Genomic DNA, 26,522 nt, shown 5'->3' on the forward strand with positions numbered 1-26,522 from the left:
CATGTTTAAGATTTTGTATTAATCTTGTATTATAGGGCTACATAGAGGCGTGCCTAGGTGCATTACCACCCCCTCCCCCTTCCATCGACATCACATGGTGTGGCTGCAATGCGCGCTGAGTATCTGTTCGCATTGTCACGCAGCGTCCAGCGGCAGTCTTACGTCTCTAACGATCACGACGTCGACCGGACGTCAGACTGCACACTCGATTCATCTATTAATTACAATTGGCGCAGCGGTGGGAGTCGAGCGGCTGCTAATCTCTGCGTGGAATCGCCTCTCCGGGCCTATCTGATGCGCGCGATAAGCGGCGACGCGGTGACAAGAACAAGGTCCCCGCATTAGGCGGCTGACAGCGACGCCGCAGTCGCTACGGAAGAGCGGTCGCTTGTCGGCGGTCGCGCTCAGCTGAGTCTGCAGACGGCCGGAGTTCCCACACCACACAGCGCAGGCGCCGGCGCTCCGAGCGCTTTGGCGGTAGAGGAGGGGGAGGGGAGCAGCAGCGGAGGGAAGTCTGTGACGGCCCCGGGCTGCCGCGAGGCCGCGGGCGGCGGGCGGCGGGCGGCGGGTCGCTGACTCCTCCGTCCCAGCCAGCGGGCGAGCCGAGAAGGAGGAAGCGTGGCGCCAGGAAACCCGGGGGCTCACGTCCTGTCTGCAGGGGCGCTTTTACATATGGGGCGCCAGCCTGCAAGGCCCGGTTGGTTCCACACATTACCTGATCGAGTCTCCTGCCGAAATAATGTGGAACGAGCCATTGTATACAGTATGTGATCAAAAGTATCCGCACACCTGGCTGAAAATGACTTACAAGTTCGTGGCGCCCTCCATAGCTAATGCTGGAATTCAGTAAGGTGTTGGCCCTCCCTTAGCCTTGATGACAGCTTCCACTCTCGCAGGCATACGTTCAATCAGGTGCTGGAAGGTTCCTTGGAGAATGGCAGCCAATTCTTCACGGACTGCTATGCTCAGGAGAGGTATCGACGTCGATCGGTGGGGCCTGGCATGAAGCCGGCGTTCCAAAACATCCCAAAGGTATTCTATAGTATTCAGGTCAGGACAATGTCAAGGCCAGTATAATACAGGCATGTTATTGTCGCGTAACAACTCCGCCACAGGCCGTGCGCTATCAACAGGTGCTAGATCGTGTTGAAAGATGCAATCGCCATCCCCGAACTGCTCTTCAACAGTGGGAAGCAAGAAGGTCCTTAAAACATCAGTGTAGGCCTGTGCTGCGATAGTGACACGCAAAACAACAAGTAAACACGACCACACCATTACACCACCGCCTCCGAATTGTACTGTTGGCACTACACACGCTGGCAGATGACGTTCACCGGGCATTCGCCATACCCACACCCTGCCATCGGATCGCCACAGTGTGTATCGTGATTCGTCACTCCACACAACGTTTTTCCACTGTTCAATCGTTAAATCTTTACGCTCCTTACACCAAACGAGGCGTCGTTTGGCATTTACTGGCGTGATGTGTGGCTTATGACCAGCCGCTCGACCAGGAAATCCAAGTTTTCTCACCTACCGCTTAACTGTCATAGTACTTGCAGTAGATCCTGATGCAGTTTGGAGTTCCTGTGTGATAGTCTGGTTAGATGTCTGGCTATTACACATTACGACCCTCTTAAACTGTCGTCGGTGTCTGTCAGTCAACAGACGAGGTCGTTCTGTATGCCTTTGTGCTGCGCGTGTCCCTTCACGTTTCCACTTCATTATCACATCGGAAACAGTGGACCTAGGTATGCTTAGGAGAGAGGAAATATCGCGTACAGACGTATGGCACAAGTCACACACAATCACCTGACCAAGTTCGAAGTCCGTGAGTTCCGCTGAGCGCCCCATTCTGCTCTCTCACGATATCTAATGACTACTGAGGTCGCTGTTATGGAGTGCCTGGCAGTAGGTGGCAGCACAAGCACCTAATATGGAAAACGTATGTATTTTGGGGTGTCCGGATACTTTTGATCATATAGTGCAGACATGTCATTACGTTCCTAACTGGACAATATACATGTTATACACTGAAGTGCCAGAGAAACTGATAAAGGCAATAGAAGGACATGTAAACAGGCAGAATACGGCGCTGCGCTTGGCAACGCCTATATAAGACATCACGGCAGTTGTTAGATCGGTTACTGCTGCTATAATGGCAGGTTATCAAGATGTGAGTGAGTTTGAACGTGATATTATAGTCGACGCACGAGCGAAGGGACACAGCATCTTCGAGGTAGCGATCAAGTGGGGATTTTCCCGTACGACTATTTCACGAGTGTACCGTGAATATCAGGAATCCGGTAAAATATCAAATCTCCGACATCGCTGCGGCTGGAAAAAGATCCTGTAAGAACGGGACCAACGACGACAGAAGACAATCGGTTCAACGTGACAGAAGAGCAATCCTTCCGCAAACTGCTGCAGATTTCAATGCTGGCATTCAACAAGTGTCAGCGTGCGAACCATTCAACGTAACATCATCGATATGGGCTTTCGGAGTCGAGGTTCACTCGTGTACCCTTGACGAGTGAACGACACAGATCTTTACGCCTCGTCTGGGCCCTTCAACACTGGCATTGGACTGTTGATGACTGGAAACATGTTGCCTGGTCGGATGAGTCTCGTCTCAAATTGTATCGAGCGGATGGAATTTGTGGTAGTTTATTTTGCTTTCTTCAGAGGAAAGGACATATAAGTTATTTCTCAGCGAAACGTACAATGCCCAGTTATCAGAAAAGTAATCGTTCTGAGAACGAAACATTTTCAATTTATTTGAAAATAATTAATCTGTATGCAGAACATCCCAGCGGCCTTGCCACAGTGGTGACACCGGTTTCCGTCAGATCACAGATGTTAAGCGTTGTCAGGATTCGCTAGCACTTGGAGAGGTCATTGTGTGGGTCTGCCGAACGCTGCTGGCAAGAGGGTTGCACTCAGTCCTTGTGAGGACAATCGAGGGGCTACTTGATTGAGAAGTAGCGGCTCCAGTCACGAAAACTGACAACAGTTGAGAGAGCGGTGTGCTGAACAATGTCCCTCCATACCTGCATCTAGCGACGCTATCGGCCGAGGACGACACGGCGGTCGGTCAGCACGTTTGGGTCTTCTGAGGTCTGATCGGACAGAGGAGCTATCCAGAAGATAATACAAGTAGCTACGCAGCATTAATATAGGAGGAGCGTTCAGCGAGTAATGCAACATACTTTTTTTGTGTAATCGTGTTGGTTTTAATCAATATTCCAGTACACTATATTATTCCACACTCTCTTGGCTGCAAACCCCTACTTTTCAACATAATTTCCGTTCAATGCGACGGCCTCGCCATCTTATCAGGATGGCATGTATGCTTGCATTGCACCACGCTAGTGGTCGACGTCCGAGCCAACGCATGGCTGCATCAGTAACCCCCTCATCCACGCAAGCAGTTCCGCACACATGTTTTTTTTTTCCTTTATTGTCATTTCCATTCCCCATCAGGGGCGGGCTGGCAACAGCATAAGCGCTGCTCTTCAGCCAAGAGACATAAATAGACAGGAACACATTTAAAATCAATATAAAGGAGATAACTGGTGGAATATAGAAACAAAAAGCCGGAACAGAAGCAAAGAAGACATACAAAGCGGAAACTGTAAATCGAGTATAAAAATCTAAAAAAGTATGTTACACAAAAAAATCACACACTACATTAAAAGGTACCAGGCAAAGTACGGCCGGAGCATAAAAGTCCGTAGAATGAGTAAAACCGCCACGTGACAGATGGCGTAGGAAGGAACTGCCATGGTCGGAAAACAGGTCGAGCACACAATTAAAACCCACATCACTAGATGACACTGTAGAACAGCACTGAAATACAACACTAACGTAACACACTGATAACGAATAGAAACTTGGGAGGATCTGCAAGGCGGGAGGGGGGGGGGGGGGGGTGAGGACAAGGGAATGGGAAGAAGTGGAAAGGGGTGGAGAGGGGGCGAGGAGGAGGGGAGAGAAAGGGGGATGAGTTGGGGGGCGCGCCGAAGGAGGGGTCTGAAGGGAAGGGGCAGGAGAGGAAAACCGCCAAGGAGGGGGTGTAGGGATTCAGGGAGGGAAGGAGGAAAATCCGCTCTTGGAGAAGGAGGGGAGAGGAAAAAGGGGGGGAACAAGGCCAGGTTACAGTTGAAGGGAAGGGTAATGTCACGTCGAAATTCATCATCTGGAAGGGGGAGGCGCTGGAAGGCGCGGCATCGGGCGGGGGGTGGAGAGGAAGCAGGAAACCAGGGGGTGGGGGGGATCAAGCCTGCGAACAGTGTCAAGGATGTTAGAGGAAAAGGAGGAGGTGGGGAAAGGGGATGAGGTCATACAGGAGCTGCGCACACAGGGTCCTTCATTGTTCTTTATGATCTGTTTCGCAGTGAGGAACCCAGTGCGCACACTCCTTTGAGTACCCCAACTGGCTGACGTTGATGTCAGCACTACCACAGAGCCGTTGAGTTGACCAGAAAGATGTTTGGTTGTAATGCTTTGATGAGAGTGGCCGCACTTTCAAACACCGCAGGTGTCACAGCTGTCTGTGGCTGGTCGGCACGCGGGAGATCGGACAAGACTGCGCAACCTAGTTGCAATGATGACAGTCGTCTCTCCAAACAGCTTGCCGTGCTTTTGTTTGCTTCCAGGTCTGTGTAGACATTTTGCAGACGTCTATGAACATCTGTGTTACTCTGGCTTTCCGCAGAAAGAAAGTCAATGACAACTCTCTGCCTGGAACGCATCTCCGTTATAGACGTCATTTCGAATGCTATGTATAGCGCCGCCACCAATCGGAACTTCATGAAACTAGAGGGGCTAAAGCGGAAATATTCCACGATGCCCCACAACAAATTCTGCATTTTTTTCTACCGAAACTAGCCGAGAAGCGCTCCTCGTAAAATCGCTGGTTATTTAAGCAACGTAGGAATCAACAGCTGCCTTACATATAATTACATTAAAATCTGTACCAGGAAGATTTCGCACGATGACTCTTCTATTCTCGTTGACCAAATAAGACCAGTAAAATAATAAAGCATTAATAAGTATGAAAAATAGTCGTCCCCCACGTAGATCCTCTATGACCTATTCCTCAAACATATCCGCATACTCTACACCTCTCGCTACCTTGATTTCCCTTAGACGTGATTTAAAGTGGAACGATCATATAAAGTTGATCATCGGTAAAGCAGATGCCAGACTGAGATTCATTTGAATAACCCTAAGGAAATGCAATCCGAAAACATAGGAAGTAGGTTACAGTACGCTTGTTCGCCCACTGCTTGAATACTGCTCAGCAGTGTGGGATCCGTACCAGATAGGGTTGATAGAAGAGAAGATCCAACGGAGAGCAGCGTGCTTCGTTACAGGATCATTTAGTAATCACAAAAGATTACAGAGATGACAGATAAACTCCAGTGGAAGACTCTGCAGGAGAGACGCTCAGTAGCTCGGTACGGGCTTTTGTTGAATTTTATAGAACATACCTTCCTACGTATATCTCGCGAAGAGGCCATGAGGATAAAATCAGAGAGATTAGAGCCCACACAGAGGCATACCGACAATCCTTCTTTCCACGAACAATACGAGACTGGAATAGAAGGGAGAACCGATAGAGGTACTCAAGGCACCCTCCGCCACACACCGTCAGGTGGCTTGGGGAGTATGAATGTGGATGTAGATGTAGATCCCCTGGTTGCTCCTCTCATCTCCAAACCCGCCCCCTGCCATGCATTCAGTGTTGTGTCCTCCGTACCCTCTATCTCTACACACTTCGTCTCCTTTCCCAAGGTGGCTTCCGCCAATTCCCACTCCCAGATGATGCCCTCTCTCCCTCCATTTATCCCTCCTATCAACTCTGATCCTCTCCTCCCTCTCCCTTCCTCTGTCCTTTTCCTGGGCTCCCTTCCCCCCCTTCCATCCTGTTTTTTCCCTGCCTACCCTCTCCTCTCCTCTCCTCTCCCTCGAGACCTTTTGCATTTCCCCACTCTGCCTTTCCCCATTCCCTCTCGTCTGCTCTGCCCCCCCCCCTGTTATGAGTCCTCTCCCTCCGTCGCCCCCCTCTCGTTTTTCGTCTCCTCTCCCCTTTTTCCCCCCTCATCTGTCCAGGTCCCCCCTCCCCCCCATCTGCCCTTGGCTGTGGTGTGTTTTCGCGCCGAATTTTTAGTGCTGTGTTTCCAGTGATTGTTAAGTGTTGTGCGTCTTTTCCGAAGTGTTGCGAACTGACACCATACTGTAGCTGGGTGTGATTTTTATATCCCTTGCGAACATAAACCACACTCTCGCCATGTTTTTTAAATGTCGGTCTACTATTTTACCTGTCTGCTTCCTGTGTATTTTATTAGCACCGCCTACCCTTTGTTTTATTTTTAACTTTCCACAATTTTCGCCGTTTTACAATTTAATTCACCGTTTTATCTCCTGCTTTTATTGTTTCTTATCTTATTATGTTTTAAGAATTCTGTAGGCTCAAGATCAGCGTACTAAACTGCTGCCAACCTGGCCCCTTCGGGGGGAATCGAAATTCAATAAAGGAAAAATGGAGGAAAAAAGTAGTGTGTACAAATAGCTGTTCACGGTCGACGGAAAAATGTAAAGAGGTAATTTCCTTCGGAGCAAATTAACTATGTTACATCTTATAAATCACACACACACTTAAAACAGCATAAGAACTCGTGCCGTCATACACTTTACCAAACAGATTAACAGACGCTGTGTATCACCGATTTCTGCGTGATGAATTACCAGCGGTATTGGGGGACGCTAACCTCGCAGTAAGACAACGACATTGGTTTACGCACCATTGAGCAGCACCCCATTTTCTACGGATCGTGGGACAGTACATCACCACAAAATTTCACGGGTGATGGATTGGTCGAGCTCCTCTGGTAGTGTGGCGTCCCACGTTCACCTGACCTGAAGCCATTGAGTTCATGGCATTTAAGGGCACAGCTATATGCCTATCCGTCGGCAACGTGCAGACGTTACAGCAGCGTGTGATCAATACATATGAATGGGGGCATCTTCATGTGAGAGAGCTTATCTCCCATAGCGAAGAAGATCCGAGGGATGTGTCAGCATGTGCGGTAACCACACGCGGCTCTGCCTATAGCGTCTTCTTTTGTGTTGACAGTCAGATGGGAATGAGGCGACAGATTGATTCGCATCCGTATAGATGTTGAGATTTATCATGTCTGAACTTGTAGTATGACCTATATTCTGTTACTGTTTCTGTTTTAGTGCAAATGTTTATGTGTAATAGTACAAATGATCTGCACTGAAGCGCCAAATAAACTGGTATAGGCGTGCGTATTCAAATACAGAGATATGCAAACAGGCAGAATACGGCGCTGCGGTCGGCAACTCCTACATAACACAACAAATATCTGGCGCATTTCTTAGATCGGTTATTGCTGCTACAATGGTAGGTTATCGAGATTTAAATGAGCTTGAACGTGGCGTTATAGTCGTCGACGAGCGATGGGACACAGCATATCCGAGGTAGCGATCAAGTTAGGATTTTGCCGTACGACTATTTCACGGGTGTACCGTGAATATCAGGAATTCGGTAAAACATCAAATTTCCGACATCGCAGCGGCCGGAAAAAGATCGTGCAAGAACTGGACCAACGATGACTGAACATAATCGTTCAACGTGACAGAAGGACAACCCTTCCGCAAATTGCTGCAAGTTTCAATGCTGGGCCGTTAACAAGTGTCAGCGTGCAAACTATTTAACGAACCATCATCGATATGGGCTTTCGAAGCCGAACGCCCAATCGTGTACTCTTGATGACTGCACGACACAAAGTTGTACGCCTCGCCTGGGCCCTTCAACACTGGCATTGGACTGTTGATGATTGGAAACATGTTGCCTGGTCGGACAAGTCTCGTTTCAAATTGTATCGAGCGGATGGACGTGTAAGGGTATGTAGACGACCTCATGAATCCACGGACCCTGCATGTCATCAGGGGACTGTTCAAGCTGGTGGACGCTCTGTAATGGTGTGCAGTTGGAGTGATATGGGGTCCCTGATACAGCTAGATACGACTCTGACAGGTGGCAAGTACGTAAGCATCGTATCTGATCACCTGCATGCATTCATGTTCATTGTGCATTCCGACGGACTTAAAGCAGTTCCAGCAGGACAATGCGACACCCCACACGTCCAGAATTGCTACGGAGTGTCTCCAGGAAGACTCTTCTGCGTTTAAACACTTCCGATAGCCACCAAACTCCCGACACGTGAACATTATTGAGCATATCTAGGATGCCTTGCATCATTCTGTTCAAAGGAGATCTCCGCCCCCTCGTACTCTTATGGATTTATGGACAGCCCTGCAGCCGGCCGCGGTGGTCGTGCGGTTCTAGGCGCTTCAGTCCGGAACCGCGGGACTGCTACGGTCGCAGATTCGAATCCTGCCTCGGGCATGGATGTATGTGATGTCCTTAGGTTAGTTAGGTTTAAGTAGTTCTGAGTTCCAGGGGACTGATGACCTCAGATGTTAAGTCCCATAGTGCTCTGAGCCATTTGAACCATTTTTTGAACAGCCCTGCAGCATTCATGGTGTCAGTTCCCTCCAGCACTACTTCAGACATTAGTCGAGCCCATGCCACATCGTGTTGCGGTACTTCTTCGTGTTCTTGGGTGCCCTACACGACACTCGGCAGGTGCACCAGTTTCTTTGGCTCTAGGGTGTACATGGATCAAAGACACATTACGAGTGCGAGAGAGGGAGAGACTGACTCGTTATATAAAAACTGTGTGGATATAATGTGGAACATCACGTGTGCTGTGGACTTACTTTATTTTCGCAGCGAATCTATAGTTGGAGGCATTATTGGAATTGGCCATTTTGAATACAGATTGTAATTAGATTAATTATGATAACATTTCATCGCAGACCAGAGTATGATGTATCGTGAAATGTAGCCTGAAGATCATTTGCGGAAAAATATAATGTCATGAATGGAAAAGATACGTTTAATTCATTATTTATTTTAGCTGCTTCCTTGTCTGTGGCTCGAAGCATCATTTGGTGCGTCGGAACTCGTAGGGAACTTTGTATCCTGGGAAATCAGTAAAGCCTGCACCACGGTCGCTGACGCTCTATTTTGAGAGATTAATTTCTGCACTTTTATGGAAATTAATACACACCTTGGACACTGATCCCCCAAGCAGCAGAGTGAGTACGTCATACCACCCAAGTCGGTTTTCCCACGGTGACTCTGACTATTCTAAGAATTTTCACAGTCGACGATCACCGGAAGTCCGCAGAGTCAGAAAAATTTTATTCCAGGTGCTGACTTCGTCATCGAGAGACAGACAGAGTATGATTACAAAGTGTAAGTGCCTAATTATTTTGTTTTATAGACTTGAGAATTCAAACAGGAATTAAATTTATACCTGGGAGAAGTTAAAAACTTTTCTTCTTGTTTTGACCAGTACTAACACCTGCAGGACCATGTGATACTTTTATTTAAACATCTTGTTTAACGTGCCGTCCACGGCGATGTCATTAGAGACGGAGCTCTAGCTTAGATTTGATGGGGAAGGAAATGGGCCTCGTCGTTTTCAAAGGAACTTTTCCAAAATTTGCCTTAATCGGTTTAGGGAAACCAAGGACAAACTAAATCTGCCCATCCGGACCTGACTTTCTACCACCATTCCTGCGAAAGCGACTCGACGTCTTGACCATGGCGGCACTTTGCTCGGTGTGAGCTTAGCGGACACTTCCTCCTGTGCTACGCATCCAGGCATTGGTTGGCTGGCGTATGCACGATTACTAACATATTGTTATCTGTGCAATATCCCAGGTCTCTTATTAACTGCCAGTCTCTTTAGGTCATCAATCACAGACCGACGTCACGTAGCAGGTGCAAGAGTATGAGTGCAACAGCAGAAATACCACAACCGCTCGATGCATATACTGACAAGTGATGTCGGTATTGTGTAACCATAATGTACGCTTTTTTCACCGTCTGCATGATTTATGAATGGTTTTGATGCTGTCACGAATGGAGTAATACTGAATGCAACTAATCCGCATACAGCAATTACTTCAAATAAACACTGCAATCGCTGAGTTTTATCACTTAAGTGGTACCGCTTGTATTGGGGATGATAAAAGTGCCACATTGGCATACAGCTTGCCAGACTTTTCCATGCGGCACATAGAAGTACGGCCTGGGACTTGCTATGTTTTGTGTGGACAACCGGTTTCAAATGGTTCAAATGCCTCTAAGCACTATGAGACTTAACATCGGAGGTCATCAGTGCCTTAGAACTGAGAACTACTTAAACCTAACTAACCTAAGGACATCACACACATCCATGCCCGAGGCAGGATTCGAACCTGCGAGCGTAGCAGTCGCGCGGTTCCGGACTAAAGCGCCTAGAACCACTCGGCCACCGCGGCCGGCCAACCTGTTTCGACTCGGGATATAGGTCATCCACAACTCCGCATAACTAGCAAAAAGGGAAGAGGGGTTCGGCTGTGCCTAACTGGCAGTAATGTTACATTAGAAAGAGCCACTGGCAGTACACAAATAAAAACAAAACTTTCTGGAGTAAGTAATGCCTGTAAACCGCAGCTTGTTAGCAGGAGGAGGATTTAGAGAACATTACGATGGTTGTTCAAGAGGAAGCCGTGGGGGAATGCATATACTCTACCTGATCAAAAGTATGCGCACACCTATCAGTGGGTATTAATATAGGGTCTGCCCATCCTTCGCCTTTATGACGGCCTGAATTCTACAGCGAACACTATCAATGAGGTGTCTGGATGTCTGTAGAGGAATGACAGCCAATTCTTCCACAAACCCCAAAACCAGAGACGGTGGTGAAGTTGGACGGTGGAGCCTGGAGCGAAGACGACGTTCTAACTCATCCCAAACGTGTTTCATTGGGTTCGGGTTGTCATGATGATACAACCATCATCTCCGAACAGTTCCCCTACTGTCCTGAGTACACAATGCAGTAAAATGTGGTTTTATCCATCCGCATTTAGCGGTTTCTTAAGCGCAATGGGGGAGCCCACGCTGACCACGAGAAACAGCCCCACACCGTAATATCCGTATCTCGCCGTTGGAGCTACACATGGTGGCAGGTAGCGTTCTCCAGGCTGTAGCCAAACCCAAGTCCTTCCACAGGATTGCCACAAGGTTCCACGTGATTCATCGCTCCGAATCACTCGTTTTCAGTCAACCACAGTCGAATGGCGTCTTTCTTTAAACCATCCCAAAATGGCGCTTTTACCATTGACTACAGAAACGTGTGGCTCATTATGTGCTGCTCGACCACTGTGTCACATTGTTTTCAACTCTCAATTCACAGTCATTGTGGTAGCTGGGTTGCTGGTACATCACGAGTGATTCTTCTGATTTTTCAGTCATCCTGTGCGTCCGTAATTGAGGTCCGCCTAGTCTTGATTTAGTTGCGTTTATTCTTTCCCGTTTCCAGTCCACAATTACCGCAGCTTTAGGTAGGTTTAAATGTCGCTGTTGAATTTGTTACTCGGGTGACATCCAACGACTAGTTCATGTTTGAAGCGACTTAACTCCCTTACCGACCCGTTTTGTGTCTCTACAGACAACACAATACTCCCTGACTACTTTCATTCTTTTTTTTCCTTCTTTACAGTTATTTCAACGCCGCCCCGCCCCCCCCCCTCCCCGCACCTCAAATAGGCGGTGGGGATGGGCTGTCAGGCAACCCGCTCTTCAGCCAACTGACAATAAAAACTTAAATGAGACGATAAAACATGAGACAGATAGTGGAGATATTTACTCCGAATTTAAAACTTTTTAAAGGTGAGATATAAGACGGAAGTTTTTAGACATACGAGAGGTATGACTTCTTGCGATGATAGCTAAAAACAGTAATAACAAAAGGTAAAACACAATAAGAGCACATTTAAAAACAGTTAAAACATGATGCCGGAACACCGATATTTAAAAGTAGCATTTTCCTGTCACTAAAAACTGGAAGGACCTGCCCTGGGCTAGGGAGCCTGTTGTCGAATGGGAAGGGTTGGCTGGTGAGGAGGGCAGGAATGTTGTGGTATAAGGATGGAGGACTGGTGCAGTAGGAGTGGCTGGTGGGACAGAAGAGGGAAGATTTGGGGAAAAGGGGATGGTCAAAGAGAGGCAGATGGGGAAAAAGTGGAATAAGGAAGTATTAGAAGGGGAGGGAGAGGAAGCTCTGATGAGGTGGAGTGGGTGGGGCGGATTTATAGCTGACAGGATGGGTAAGTGTTGGGGACAGAGTTCATGACCTGGGAGGGGAGAGATGGTAGAAGTTTCTTTGGGAGAGTATGCATGGGGTGTGCAGCTTGTGAGGATTGCAAAGCAGATGGGAAACGATAGGATCATTGGAGTTGAGTTTGCGGATGGAGCAGAGTGTTCGAAGGTGTTCGCTGTGAATGAAGAGAGGTAAAGGATCCTTGTTGGGGAAGGTAAAGGGATGCGGAAAGTAAGGCGGAGTAAATGGCGTTTCACGACCTGGAGGGACTGATAAAACTTAAATAAAATTGCAATCACATCCAGACCTTTAGCTGCTTACAGGCGTTGTTAAATATCAATGGGGACAGTTGAAAGTGTCTGCCCCGACCGGGACTCGAACCCGGGACCTCCTGCTTACATGGCAGACGCTCTATCCGACTGAGGCATCGAGCACACAGAAGAGTGTGCGACTGCAAGGACTTATCTCTGGTACGCTCCCCGTGAGACCCACACTTCCAGCTTACTGTCCACACACTGCATTTGTAGTGCCCCTGCCCACTATACTCATTACTCGCGGCAGTCAATCTACCGATTCCCGTAAGAGTTTGAGCAAAGTGAGTGCATCCGCACTGAAGAAGATCATTGGCCGGTAGGCCTTACCTATATGAACATGCTATCTGTTCTTTCGGATATGTCCGAAAGAACTGATACCATCGGTGATCTTGGAGCACTTGAAGAATTAAATTACAATGAAATCCAGACGATTAGCTGTCCTCTGTGTCCTCGATGCCCCAGTCGGATAGAGCGTCTGCCATGTAAGCAGGAGATCCCAGGTTCGAGCCCCGGTCGGGGGATACATTTTCAACTGTCCCCGCTGATATTTATCAAAGCCTGTAAGCAGCTAAAGGTCTGGATGTCATTCTAATTTCACTCTTCGAGAGCTGCAAGATCACCAATGGTATCTGTTCTTTCAGACGTGTTCGAAAGAACAGATACCATTTTCATATATGATCAAAGTTGGGTGGGGCGGAGATCCATGCAACATTCGAATAGCAAAGGAAGGGCCAAATCAAGGTTTTGTATGTGTTCAGGACAGTGGAGGGGTGCATTCCTCAAAGTCGGCCATTGCTCCGACTACTGTGATATCCAGTGGTCAGTTTCGCAAAAGTCAACTTCGTGATCAGTTAATTTTTTAAAAGTAATAGTCTAAGTGAGACAGAGATTAAAATTGCATAGGAATATGACAGTTAATACATATAAATTATGGGAAACAAGTTTCAAAGAAGTATATCTTCCGAAATATGTTCCTGAACACTCGCCCAGGTCGCTAGTCAGCTGTCAGACTCCTGTCCAAGCACCGGAACTGTAAATGCCAACTCCAGACGGTCGTCTCTTTTGACCTTCTGATCCGGCCGCGGTGACCGAGCGGTTCTAGACGCTACACTCTGGAACCGTGCGACTGATTCGGTCGCAGGTTCGAATCCTGCCACGGGCATGGATGTGTGTGATGTCCTTAGATTAGTTAGGTTTAAGTAGTTCTAAGTTCTAGGGGACTGATGACCTCAGACGTTAAGTCCCATAGTGCTCAGAGCCATTTCACCTGCTGAAATCTGATGTTTACCAGTCCATTTTACTTCGATATACTGACCACTTCCCTTGAAAAACTGTGTCTGGAATGTTGTGAACCCGCTGTGCCATTCCTAGCGTGGATAAGTAATGGGTTGAAAACTGGAAAATATGCAAGTAGTACGTTTTCCCAGTCCATATAGATGTGGGAGGATCTAACACGACCATTCTGTAACCCGATAAGTAGACTTGACGCTGAGGATTAAAGTGTACAGTCACGAGGAGAAAACGGTAAGTGCCACAACCCGATTTCCCAGAAACTTCGCGTAATGGAAGAGGAGTCAAAATAAGCGAACACGTGTCTTGGCTTATCCGCAAACACTCGACCGTTTCTAAGAAAACGACGGACAAAGTTTTCGATGTAACTTAGATTCCTTTTAGCGTGCGATGATGTGAGCCGAAATTACGGCGCAGTGGGTAACGTCGCGGCCTCTCGCTTTTGCCACCGTATTCGAAACCAGGTTACTGCTTTTATTTATTATATTTTTTACTTTTTATTTGTCTACTAATGTCCGTAGAAGTTTACTATCAGATTATTTCTTATTGGGTTGGGGGACATAAAGGTGTTACATTAACTGTAAAAATACAACTGGACTTGCCTATGTCATACATTTATTATATAATATGCGTGTATGGTATTTTCCGAAGTTACAATACTTTTAAATTATCATTTTCCTATATTTCATTCTTATATCAGTTCTTATATTTTTTCTTATGTTTATTCTTCAGGAAGATTTAGTGTATTCCCTCGGGTGATAGCGATGGCAGAAACATTCGCAGCACAGAAACTTCGAACGCCACGAGCATCGCGCGCAGGCAGGTTCGCCACACTGACATTTCCCCATATGAGTCAACACTCGGGAGAGAAACGTTGTTAACACTGCCGAAGATTTCACACGTTAGTAACAATTACGAGGCAAACCACGCATAACGGGTCACTTTGGCGAAAACTGGCGCTTGCAATTAATTATGAATCAAGATATACTACAAGAATTTCACCGAAAACATTTTCAAATAGCCTTCTCATTCGTTTATTGTTTCTTTTTTTTTAATTCGTTCACCAGACACACATTAGTAGACGAATAAGGATAGAGTTATTTTAATATCCAATGGAAGACATTCGAGTAGCAATCTTCTTCGGACATAGGGAGATAAATAAAAAACAAAAATAGAAATAATAATCGGGTTTTAAACAGGGGTGCAAGTGTGTGAAACGGCGATGTCAGAAACTGTGCCGCCGCTTCGACTGAACTATTCACTAGCTGAAAGACATATAAATTACCTCGAAAACTTTGGCAGTTTTTTTCTCACAAATCCTCAACTATCTGCATACGAGCCAAAGTAAGTGTGTCCTTTACTTTGACTCCTCTTCCACTGAGAGAAGTTTCTGGGAGATCCGGTTGTGGCACTTGTCGTGTTCCACTAGTCAGTACTTACTTTAACGTGAGAAAAGTCTTGGGTTACCTCATAATATTGTGTAAGACCTTATTTCCCGGCGTAGTGCTGCAACTCGACGTGGTATGGACACAAGTCGTTGGAAGTCCCTTGCAGAAATATTGAGACAAGCTTCCTCTATAGCCGTCCATAATCGAGAAAGTGTTGCCGTTGCAGGATTTTGTTCACGAACTGACCTCCCGATTATGTTCTGTAAATGTTATATGGGATTCATGCCGGGCGATCTGGGTGGCCAAGTCATTCGCTCGAATTGTCCAACGTGTTCTTCAAATCACTAGCGAACATTTGTGACCTGGTGACACGGCATCCATAAGAATTCCATCGTTGTCTGGGAACATGAGCTCCATGAATAGTTGCAGATAGTCTCAAAGTAAGCGAACATAACCAATTCTAGTCAATGATCGGTTCAGTTCGTCCAGACCAACCAGTTTATTCCATGAAAACACAGCCCACACCAATATGAATCCACGACCAGACAAGTGCATTGTTGACAACTTGGATCCACGGATCTGACCAGGCCACGGTCTTCCAGACGTCTAGTGTACAACCTGTGTGGTCACGAACCAGAAAAGGCGCTGCAGGCGATGTCGTGCTGTTAGCAAAGGCATTCGCAGCGGTCGTCTGCTGCCATAGCCCACTAACGCCAAATTTCGCCGCACTGCACTAACGAATACGTTCGTCGTGCGTCCCACATTGATTTCCGCTGTTGTTTAACGCAGTATTGCTTGTCTGCTAACACTGACGACGCTACGCAAAACGCCGCTGCTCTCAGTCGTTAAGTGAAGGCCGTCGACCATAGTGTTGTCCGCGGTGGGAGGGAATGCCTGAAATTTGCTGTTCTCAGTACACTCTTGACGCTGTAGACCTCGCAGTACTGAATTCCCCAACGATTTCGGAAATGGAATGTCCCATGCTTCTAGTTCCAACTACCATCCCGGGTTCGGAGTCCGTCAGTTCCCATAGTGCAGTCATAATGATGTCGGATAGCTTTCCACATGAATCAACTAAGTACAAACGACAGCTTCACCAACGCACTGCTCTTTTATACGTTCTGTATGAGATTCTACCGTCATCTGTACATGTACATATCGCTATCCTATGACTTGTCAGCCCAGGGTAAGAGCCCACAGAGCGCTACTGCGTGACGTAAAGGGAAACATGAGCGTAAAACTTAATACAATGAAGCGACGGCAACTTGCTGCATCAGCATTTCCAGCAAAACACAATGCTGGTCAATAAAATTTCAGAACCAGTAAACAAAGTATTTAATGAAATTTTATTTGTTGTGAGTGTGCAGTACTGTAGAAAGAATACGGGTTTAAATATTCACTTGATGCGGGGGATACACAGTAGGAAATTTAGCACCGGAGCTGCCTCCTATGGCAGTGATTACGGTCATAACGGGTCTGAACATCGAGGAAAATTGGAAAATTGTCCTAAGGCCTTATGGCACCAAACTGCTGATGTCATCGGTCCCTAAGCTTACACACTGCTTAATCTAACTTACAATAACTTACGCTAAGGACGACACCCATGCCCGAGGGAGGACTCGAACCTCCGACGGGGGGGGGGGGGGGGGGGGGAGCCGCGCGGACCGTGACATGGCGCCTCGAACCGCGAGGCTACCCCGCGGAACATCGAGACGCACTATCTTGGGTGAAAGATGCGTACAGGGTGCCCACCATAAGAGTCCCTGATTTCAAAATTAAATGTCTCGAAAATCAAAATCGATAGACGAGTCGTGCAAGCGATATGTTTATTGTGAGAGTTATAAGAATTTTATACAGAAATTTGGAATTATTTTTAAAGTCCGCTAACAGATGGCGCTGTAAACACAATATGAAATGCCTATAAATAGTACGCCGCAGTTCACGGCGATGAAATGGAATGGGCGTTTGGCGTCATTGGCCGGGTGGCCCCTTACGGGTCAGGTCTGGCCGCCTTGGTGCAGGTCTTATCACATTCCACGCCACATTGGGCTACTGAAATGCGAGTGAAGGTTAGCGCAGCTAAGGAAGAGGTTGAAATCACGTATTCCATTGAAGAAGGTGTTTTTCTGTCCCGGGTTCGATTCCCGGCGGGGTCAGGGATTTTCTCTGCCTCTTGATGACTGGGTGTTGTGTGATGTCCGTAGGTTATTTAGGTTTAAGTAGTTCTAAGTTCTAGGGGACTGATGACCATAGATGTTAAGTCCCATAGTGCTCAGAGCCATTTGAACCATTTTTTTGTTTTTCTGGTAGAGGGATACCACAGGTTATAGAACAGACCTACGGCAGCAAGGCGCAGTTTTAAAACACGATTTAATATTCCAAAAGGCCCCGACGCGAAAACCACCCGCAAGCTCTTCGCCAAATTCCAGCGGACAGGCACCGTTGCTGATGATCTAGCGGTGAATGTTGGCTGCAGGCAAACTGTAGCTACTCGTGGAAATGTCGCCACGCTTTCTGGAATTATTCAGCTAAGTCCAAGGAAACTCGTCCGATGAACTGAGGCAGATACTGGTTTCAAATGTTTCAGCATGCAAAAAAATACTAGACAAAACCTGCACATGTCTTCAGTCAAAATCCACTTGTGTGAAGCGAATCCCCTGTTTTCTCCCAAAAGCTACTGTTCGGGATGCGGTATGCAACAGAGGCATTATTTGTCTTTTTTCATGCGAGAAAGCATCACCAGTGAACGTTACCTTGAATTATGGAACAATCTGTCGCCACGCACTGGAGGATCGAACAGGAACTGAGTGGTTCATGCAAGATGGGGCCAGACCGCATCACACCGAACACAGTTTCGCTTTCTTGATTAAAGCTTCGGGAACAGAGTCACTGCTTTGGATTCCTCCAAATTGGCGCAGGGATGGATTGGCATCCATTCTAGCCCGATCTGACTCCTTGAGACCATTTTTTTTGGGGGGGGGGGAGGGGGGCACATTGAGAGACACTGTATACCGGAATCACCCCACCACGCTGGACGAGCTTCCGTCGACGACCTGTGTAGCTTCTGAATCCATTTCCGTTGAAGCGCTAAAGTATAATTTCATTAATAAACTGGAAGCAGTCTTGATCGCATAAGTTATTTAATGTGGTGACCGGTTCCGATCTTTTTATCAGATCATCTTCAGACCATGAATGTCTGGCGGAGGCGGTGGCGCATGGCAACCCTCTTGCTTCTGGCTTGTCGCTGGCCTGCCGATCTCATTGTTGAGACGTTTGTATTCCTTATCGCCCCCTTCATTTACCGCATTTTTATATTTTCTCCTTTCATCAATTAAATTCAATATCTCTTGTTTTACCCAAGGATTTCTACTAGCCATTGTCTTAAAATATACTTTATCCGCTGCTGCCTTCAGTATTTCATCTCTTCAAGCTACCAATCGTTCTTCTATTGTATTCCGTTTCGTTGTTCCTGTCGATCGTTCCCTAATGCTTCCTCTGAAATTATCTACAAGCTACGGTTCTTTCAGTTTATCCAGGTCCCATCTCCTTAAATTCCCACCTTTTTGCAGTTTCTTCAGTTTTAATCTACAGTTCATGACCAATAGATTGTCATCAGAGTCCACATCTGCGCCTGGAAATGTCTTACAACTTAAAAGCTGATTGCAAAATCTCTGTCTTACCATTAAATAATCTGCCTGAAACCTTCCAGTGTCTCCAGGCCTCTTCCAGGTATACAAACTTCTTTCATGTTTCTTAAACCAAGTGTTAGCTATGATTAAGTTATGCTCTGTGGAAAATTCTACCAGGTGGCTTCCTCTTTCATTCCTTACCCCCATTCCATAATCACCTACTACTTTTCCTTCTCTTCCTTTTCCTACTATCGAATTCCAGTCCCCCATGACTATTAAATTTTCGTCTCCCTTCACTACCTGAATAATTTCTTTTATCTCATCATACATTTCTTCAATCTCTTCGCCATTTGCGGAGCTAGTTGGCATATAAACTTGTACTACTGTAGTAGACGTGGGTTTCGTGTCTATCTTGCATACAATAATGCGTTGACTATGCTCTTCGTAGTAGCTTACCACGTTCCTATTTTTTATCCATTATTAAATCTACTCCTGTGTTACCCCTATTTGATTATGTATTTATAAGCCTGTATTCACCTGACCAGAAGTCTTGTTCGTCCTGCCACCGAACTTCACTAATTCCCACTATATCTAACTTTAACCTACCCATTTCCCTTTTTAAATTTTCTAACCTACCTGCCCGATTAAGGGATCTGACATTCCACGCCCCGATCCGTAGAACGCCAGTTTTCTTTTTCCTGATAACGACGTCCTCCTCGCCCGGAGATCCGAATGGGGGACTATTTTACCTCCGGAATATTTTACCCAAGAGGACGCCATCATCATTTAACCATACAGTAAAGCTGCATGCCCCCGCAAAAATTACGGCTTTAGTTTCCCCTTGCTTTCCGCCGTTCGCAGTACCAGCCTAGCAAGGTCGTTTTGGTTAATGTTACAAAGCCAGATCAGTCAATCATCCAGACTGTTGCCACTGCAACTACTGAAAAGGCTGCTGCCCCTCTTCAGGAACCACACGTTTGTCTGGCCTCTCAACAGATACCCGTCCGTTATGGTTGCGTACGGCTATCTCTATCGCTGGGGCACGCAAGCCTCCCCACGAACGGCAATGTTCATGGGAGAACATAATTGTTAATTTATGTGGTGAAAGTATGTGATGCAGCTATTATATGATGCATGGATAAGATGTGTGTCTGAGTAAGCAGGTGTTACTTAATAATTAATGAATGGTGATCTGTAGCTCCACAGCAGCTCGCTTAATTCTACAAAAGCTGAAAATTAATGCAGTGTATTCAGGTTCTAGTTCTGGTAGCTTCAGAGCTCTTGAATACTTGTTGAGTGGATTTGAGATAGGAACTCAGAAGGTTTCTGGTGGTAGTATAATCTCAGGCCGAGTGTAGCTTCTATTGAAGGAAATCAACTATATTATAGTGTCTTGCACGAACTCTACATTTCGGCATAGAGTAATGTTACTAAGCAAAATTTAACTGACGTCGGGTGCAGGTCTGAAAATATTAGCTTCCAAATGAGTCTTCAGAGCACTGTCAACAGCATCCACCAAATCACACAACACAGTTGAAATTGTAGTTTTGAGGGCGTGGTACAAGTACTGCAGAGATGACAGGCAATCGCCAGGTGTCAAATATCGAAGTGTCAATTGTAGTTTCCCTTGAGCTAGGACTGTATCTCTAATGTGAGTGCGGTATCGGATTTTTTAATGCAGCTCAATATGCAGCTCAACAAGATTTCAGATTTACTTTTATTATCTGAAAGTAATTCAAGGATCGATTTTCATTCGTGAGTGCTACTTAGTTTATGAGTATTTTGATGCCCCTGTATTATTTCTGTGCTAAACTCAAATCCGTCATTAACGCTTTCTCTCCTTCTTAATGGCTTCTTGACTCAGTTCTAATGCTGTAACCCAAATGACAAAACCAACGTCTGTCCGAATAATCTCAGTTTACGCCGTATTAAAAACCGTGCAACTAAAATTTTGACGGGAGCATGTGGAAATAGTAGCAGACGGTGCAATTGCCGTGTCAGTCGCCAAACCACTTTCTGTGGCGTCTCTTCAGTTGTATGTGGAAATCTGGCCTTACGGAGGCTTACCGACTTTCATGAGTGATACAGGAAATGGAGGGAAATGAAAATAGGACCAGAGGTTCCCTCCATCAGATACTTTAGTGTGGCTTACGGAGTGTACATGCCTAAGTGAAGAATCAAAAATTTTCTTCCTCTGTTCCACAATACTTTCTTATTCCCATTTCATGGGAACACTCTCGTTAATCAAGGAAGTATTGTTGACCTTTAAGCCATTTTTGCCCACACCCCAGTAGCATAAGATTGTGCTCTTGACGATGAGAGTGACGGGGAGGGGGAGGAGTTTGAAACCCTCGAAATATGTCGCCGAATAAATAAACAACGGTACTGACTGTATGTGCTGTGACTTGTGTAATGATGTACACTACTGGCCATTAAAATTGCTACACCAAGAAGAAACGCAGATGATAAACGGGTATTCATTGGAGCAGTATATTATACTAGAACAGACATGTGATTGCATTTTCACGCAATTTGGGTGGATAGATCCTGAGAAATCAGTGCCCAGAACAACCACCACTGGTCGTAATAACGGCCTTGATACGCCTGGGCATTGAGTCAAACAGAGCTTGGGTACAGCTGCCTATGCACCTTCAACACGATACCACAGTTCATCAAGAGTAGTGACTGGCGTATTGTGACGAGCCAGTTGCTCGGCCACCATTGACCAGACGTTTTCAATTGGTGAGAGATCTGGAGAATGTGCTGGCCAGGGCAGCAATAGAACATTTTCTGTATCCAGAAAGGCCCGTACAGGATCTGCTGAAATGTAGGATTTCGCAGGGATCGAATGAAGGGTAGAGCCACTGGTCGTAACACATCTGAAATGTAACGTCGACTGTTCCGTCAATGCGAACAAGAGGTGACCGAGACGTGTAAACAATGGCGCCCTATACCATCACGCCAAGACCGTAGGATCCTACGCAGTGCCGTAGGGGACCGCACCGCCACTTCCCAGCAAATTAGGGACACTGTTGCTCCTGGGGTATCGGCGAGGACCATTCGCAAACGTCTCCATGAAGCTGGGCTGCGGTCCCGCACACCGTTAGGCCGTCTTCCGCTCACGCCCCAACATCGTGCAGCCCGCCTCCAGTGGTGTCGCGACAGGCGTGAATGGAGGGACGAATGGAGACGTGTCGTCTTCAGCGATGAGAGTCGCTTCTGCCTTGGTGCCAATGATGGTCGTATGCGTGTTTGGCGCCGTGCAGGTGAGCGCCACAATCAGGACTGCATACGACCGAGGCACACAGGGCCAACACCCGGCATCATGGTGTGGAGAGCGATCTCCTACACTGGCCGTACACCACTGGTGATCGTCGAGGGGACACTGAATAGTGCACGGTACATCCAAACCGTCATCGAACCCATCGTTCTACCATTCCTAGACCGGCAAGGGAACTTGCTGTTCCAACAGGACAATGCACGTCCGCATGTATCCCGTGCCACCCAACGTGCTCTAGAAGGTGTAAGTCAACTACCCTGGCCAGCAAGATCTCCGGATCTGTCCCCCATTGAGCATGTTTGGGACTGGATGAAGCGTCGTCTCACGCGGTCTGCACGTCCAGCACGAACGCTGGTCCAACTGAGGCGCCAGGTGGAAATGGCATGGCAAGCCGTTCCGCAGGACTACATCCAGCATCTCTACGATCGTCTCCATGGGAGAATAGCAGCCTGCATTGCTGCGAAAGGTGGATATACACTGTACTAGTGCCGACATTGTGCATGCTCTGTTGCCTGTGTCTATGTGCCTGTGGTTCTGTCAGTGTGATCATGTGATGTATCTGACCCCAGGAATGTGTCAATAAAGTTTCCCCTTCCAGGGACAATGAATTCACGGTGTTCTTATTTCAATTTCCAGGAGTGTAAATTAGAAACTTAAATCAAAATGCAGCCGGCCGGGGTGGCCGAGCGGTTCTAGGCGCTACAGTCTGGAACCGCGCGACCGCTGCGGTCGCAGGTTCGAATCCTGCCTCGGGCATGGATGTGTGTGATGTCCTTAGGTTAGTTAGGTTTAAGTAGTGCTAAGTTCTAAAGGACTGATGACCTCAGCAGTTAAGTCCCATAGTGCTCAGAGCCATTTGAACCATTTTTTTCAAAATGCAGTTTGCGTGTTAGAAAACTGTTTTAGTCTGCCTCGGCCGCTGCGTGGTCAGCACGGTGGGTTTCTAACCGAAAGAGCCCCGGTTCGATTCCCGGCCGAATCGGAGATCTTCTCTGCTCGGCCACTGGGTATTGTGTTGTGCTTACGTATCGTCATAAATGACATTCCACTCTTGGGATGGCTGTACGGGCACGTCACGAAGCCAATAAATTTAGAAGAAAAACTGTTTTACTCTCGACTGGTAGATGGAAAACTGAAGCACTGTAACGTTGAAATCATGCTTGTGGGCCTTTCATAAGTCGAGTTTTATCTGCGAAACGCGTGAGAACTGATACAAACAGTAAACGTAGATTGGGTATACTTGACTACTGTAAACTATTCGAAATGTGGTGCAGAGTGGTATATATACAGGATGGTCCATTGATCGTGACCGGGACAAATATATCACGAAATAAGCGTCAAACGAAAAAACTACAAAGAACGAAACTTGTGTAGCTTGAACGGGGAAACCAGATAGCGCTAGGGTTGGCCCGCTAGATGGCGCTGCCATAGGTCAAACGGATATCAACTGCGTTTTTTTTAAAATGGGAACCCCCATTTTTATTACATATTCGTACAGTACGTAAAGAAATATGAATGTTTTAGTTGGACCACTTTTTCGCTTTGTGATAGATGGCGCTGTAATAGTCACAAATGTGTATGTACGTGGTATCACGTAACATTCCGCCAGTGCGGACGATATTTGCTTCGTGATACATTCCCCGTGTTAAAATGGACCGTTTACCAATTGCGGAAAAGGTCGATATCGTGTTGATGTATGGCTATTGTGATCAAAATGCCCAACGGGCGTGTGCTATGTATGCTGCTCGGTATCCTGGACGACGTCATCCAAGTGTCCGGACCGTTCGCCGGATAGTTACGTTATTTAAGGAAACAGGAAGTATTCAGCCACATGTGAAACGTCAACCACGACCTGCAACAAATGATGATGCCCAAGTAGGTTTGTCGCGGCTAATCCGCACATCAGTAGCAGACAAATTGCGCGAGAATCGGGAATCTCTAAAATAATGGGTATTGGTGAAAAGTGACGTTAGCAGAATAAAAATTCCCTGTTAGTAGTCAGGTTTCGAACCTTGGAACTCTAGGATGGTAAATGTATGTACTGATGAGGTGGACGCACCTGTGAAGGTGTCGTAGGCGGTGGGCACGTATCGGCTGGGGAAGCCGTTGGTGGAGTAGCTGACGACGAGCGCGGTCTTGCCCACGGCGCCGTCGCCCACGAGCACACACTTGATGGCGTGCCGGTCGCCCGCTTCCGCGGCCGCGCCCGGCTCCTGCAGCAGCGGGCTGGAGCAGTCGCCCGCGGGAGCCATAGCCTCGCACCACTCGCTCCGGCCAGCGCGCAGCGAACACTGAGCGGGACCGCGCTCCGCCTCCTGTGCTGCACACGGCCGCCGCTCGCGGCGCCACTGTCGCGCCACAGCTGCGCTTCTCGCAAGAGTCGCGAGGTTGAAATACTCTGCCGTACCAAGAAAGGGAGGATGACTTGACAGTCAATGTCGGCTACACACCACACCTTGGTTACAGCTTTTGCAGATTATCTATCGTCTATACGCCAAAAAAATCTGATCTCCTAAACCACTCATCCATTTCGTCCAAACTTGATACACATAAAAGGTTTGTGAGAAAAGTATTGAGAGTGATTTTTTATCTACCAAACTTTTCATATTTTTTAAACAACGATGATGTCCCCTTCTAACAACCCTACCACAACAAAGGTCAACATTTAACAATGATTATGGTGTTGCTCACGCTGCTAAATACTGCATTTTCGGGCAACAACAAAGTCATTATGTGGCAGATGTCATTAGATCACAGTTAATAAAGTCATTTCATGTAATAATAATAAACTAGGCACTCATCTTTTCGTGTTTCCCACGCTGGTCTCGTTGTAAAATCATGGCTCAATCGTCGAAAATCTAGGTGGTGATGATTCCAAGCTCGGATGCAAAGAGGCCTAGGTTTCATTCTGCTATATTCAAAAGTTTTGTAGATGCGCTTCACAAACCATTCTTGAAGATTAAATCTTTCAAAGTTAGCACAATTGTGATGTAAAAAAAAAAATAATCAGCACTCCGAATTTAAGTTACATTTCCTTTTTATTGCTTTTGTTGCAATATCACGTAACACACAAAACATCACTTCACAATACAAAACATACTTGAAAAGGTCTTCCTCAGATTTTATAAGCTAACTACAATATGCGTCTTTCCAACATGACGTCCAAGACTTGGCTTTTTCAAGGTCCGACTCTCTAACAAAACTAACTAATAATCGCTTACGCGCCCAAAAATCAAGAGTTACAAGTACGTCAAAGATCATAGTGACAAAAGAAAGAATATACATAAGAACAATGTCATTGCAATTCAAACATATCGATGTATCAAAGTACCTCTACATTAATGAAATCAAATCTGAATGTTGTCTCAGAAATATGTCAACTACTTTACAGAAAAACAGTAGAATATTATATGGTATCGAGAGGTTCAGGTGACGTGCCGTAATGGTTGCGTAATTCAAGTACCATTACACCCTTCAAAGAATTTCCCTTCGGCAGCATTACACCAGTGTTGGCAGCAGCGTTGAAAGGCTTCAACTGGTAGGGCCTTTAACGTGTCAGTAATGTTCTTTTGAATGTTCTCCAGAGTCCCAAAATGACGTCTTTTTAAGAAGTTCTTCAATTTCAGGAGAAGAAAAAAGTGACGAGGATTCAAATCAGGTGAACAGGAGGGCTGTGAAACACCACGAATCCATTTTGAGGTCAGAAAATCCGTGATGGAAGTCGCCGTGTTACATGAAGTGCTGCCAGGATGAAGCATCTATTTGTTTGCAATGTCCGCTCTCACTCGATTCACCCTTTTCCTGAGACTTCCAGGGACATCTTTGTAAAACACTTGGTGGGCAGTTCGTCCTGTCAAAAAAGCAGCACAACATTGTTTTCATTTTTGATTTGTTCATTCGAGTTTTTTTTTCCGTCGAGGAGGTGTCTCATTATGCCCACTGCGATTTTGTGTCAGGATCGTGCTTAAAAATACAAGATTCATCACCCGCGGTCACATGACTAAACCATTCGTGGTCATTGGCAGTCCTCTTAAGAAAATCAACACACATGCTTCTTCGTTTGTCCTTATGCTCAGTTATGAGGTTTTACGGAACCATTTCGGCACGGACCTTTCGCATATGTAAAACTTCGGTCGAAATTTGATGTACGGTGAATGTGTTTAACAGTTCACCCATCGTCCCTATTGTTAAAACGTCGGCCTGATCTCGCAAGAGGGGGCACACATTCGACGTTTCCGCCTGTTTCTGGAGCTGAAGGTCACCCTGAGCGAAGTCCATCTTCACGTGATCTCTCAGTCTTACAAAAATTATTTGTGCCAGCGAAAAACTTGTGTTCCCCGTAGGCCTGCTTCAACTTTGCCAAGATCACA

General features: G+C 46.5%; 1 protein-coding gene and 1 non-coding gene across 2 annotated transcripts in view; both read right to left on the reverse strand.

Moving 5' to 3' along the window:
• Window positions 1-24,411, reverse strand: part of LOC124545639 (cell division control protein 42 homolog) — a 257,471-nt gene extending 233,060 nt beyond the window's left edge. The window contains exon 1 of the mRNA XM_047124584.1: window positions 24,212-24,411. Coding sequence (XP_046980540.1) covers window positions 24,212-24,404 — 193 coding nt within the window. The 5' untranslated portion in view covers window positions 24,405-24,411. The remainder of the gene's footprint in view (window positions 1-24,211) is intronic.
• Window positions 12,611-12,685, reverse strand: Trnat-ugu. Its single transcript has one exon. It is a non-coding gene; the product is annotated as a tRNA-Thr (tRNA).
• Window positions 24,412-26,522: the final 2,111 nt, after the last annotated feature.

Source organism: Schistocerca americana, chromosome 8 (genome assembly GCF_021461395.2).
Source record: "Schistocerca americana isolate TAMUIC-IGC-003095 chromosome 8, iqSchAmer2.1, whole genome shotgun sequence".
Taxonomy (NCBI): Eukaryota; Metazoa; Arthropoda; class Insecta; order Orthoptera; family Acrididae; genus Schistocerca; species Schistocerca americana.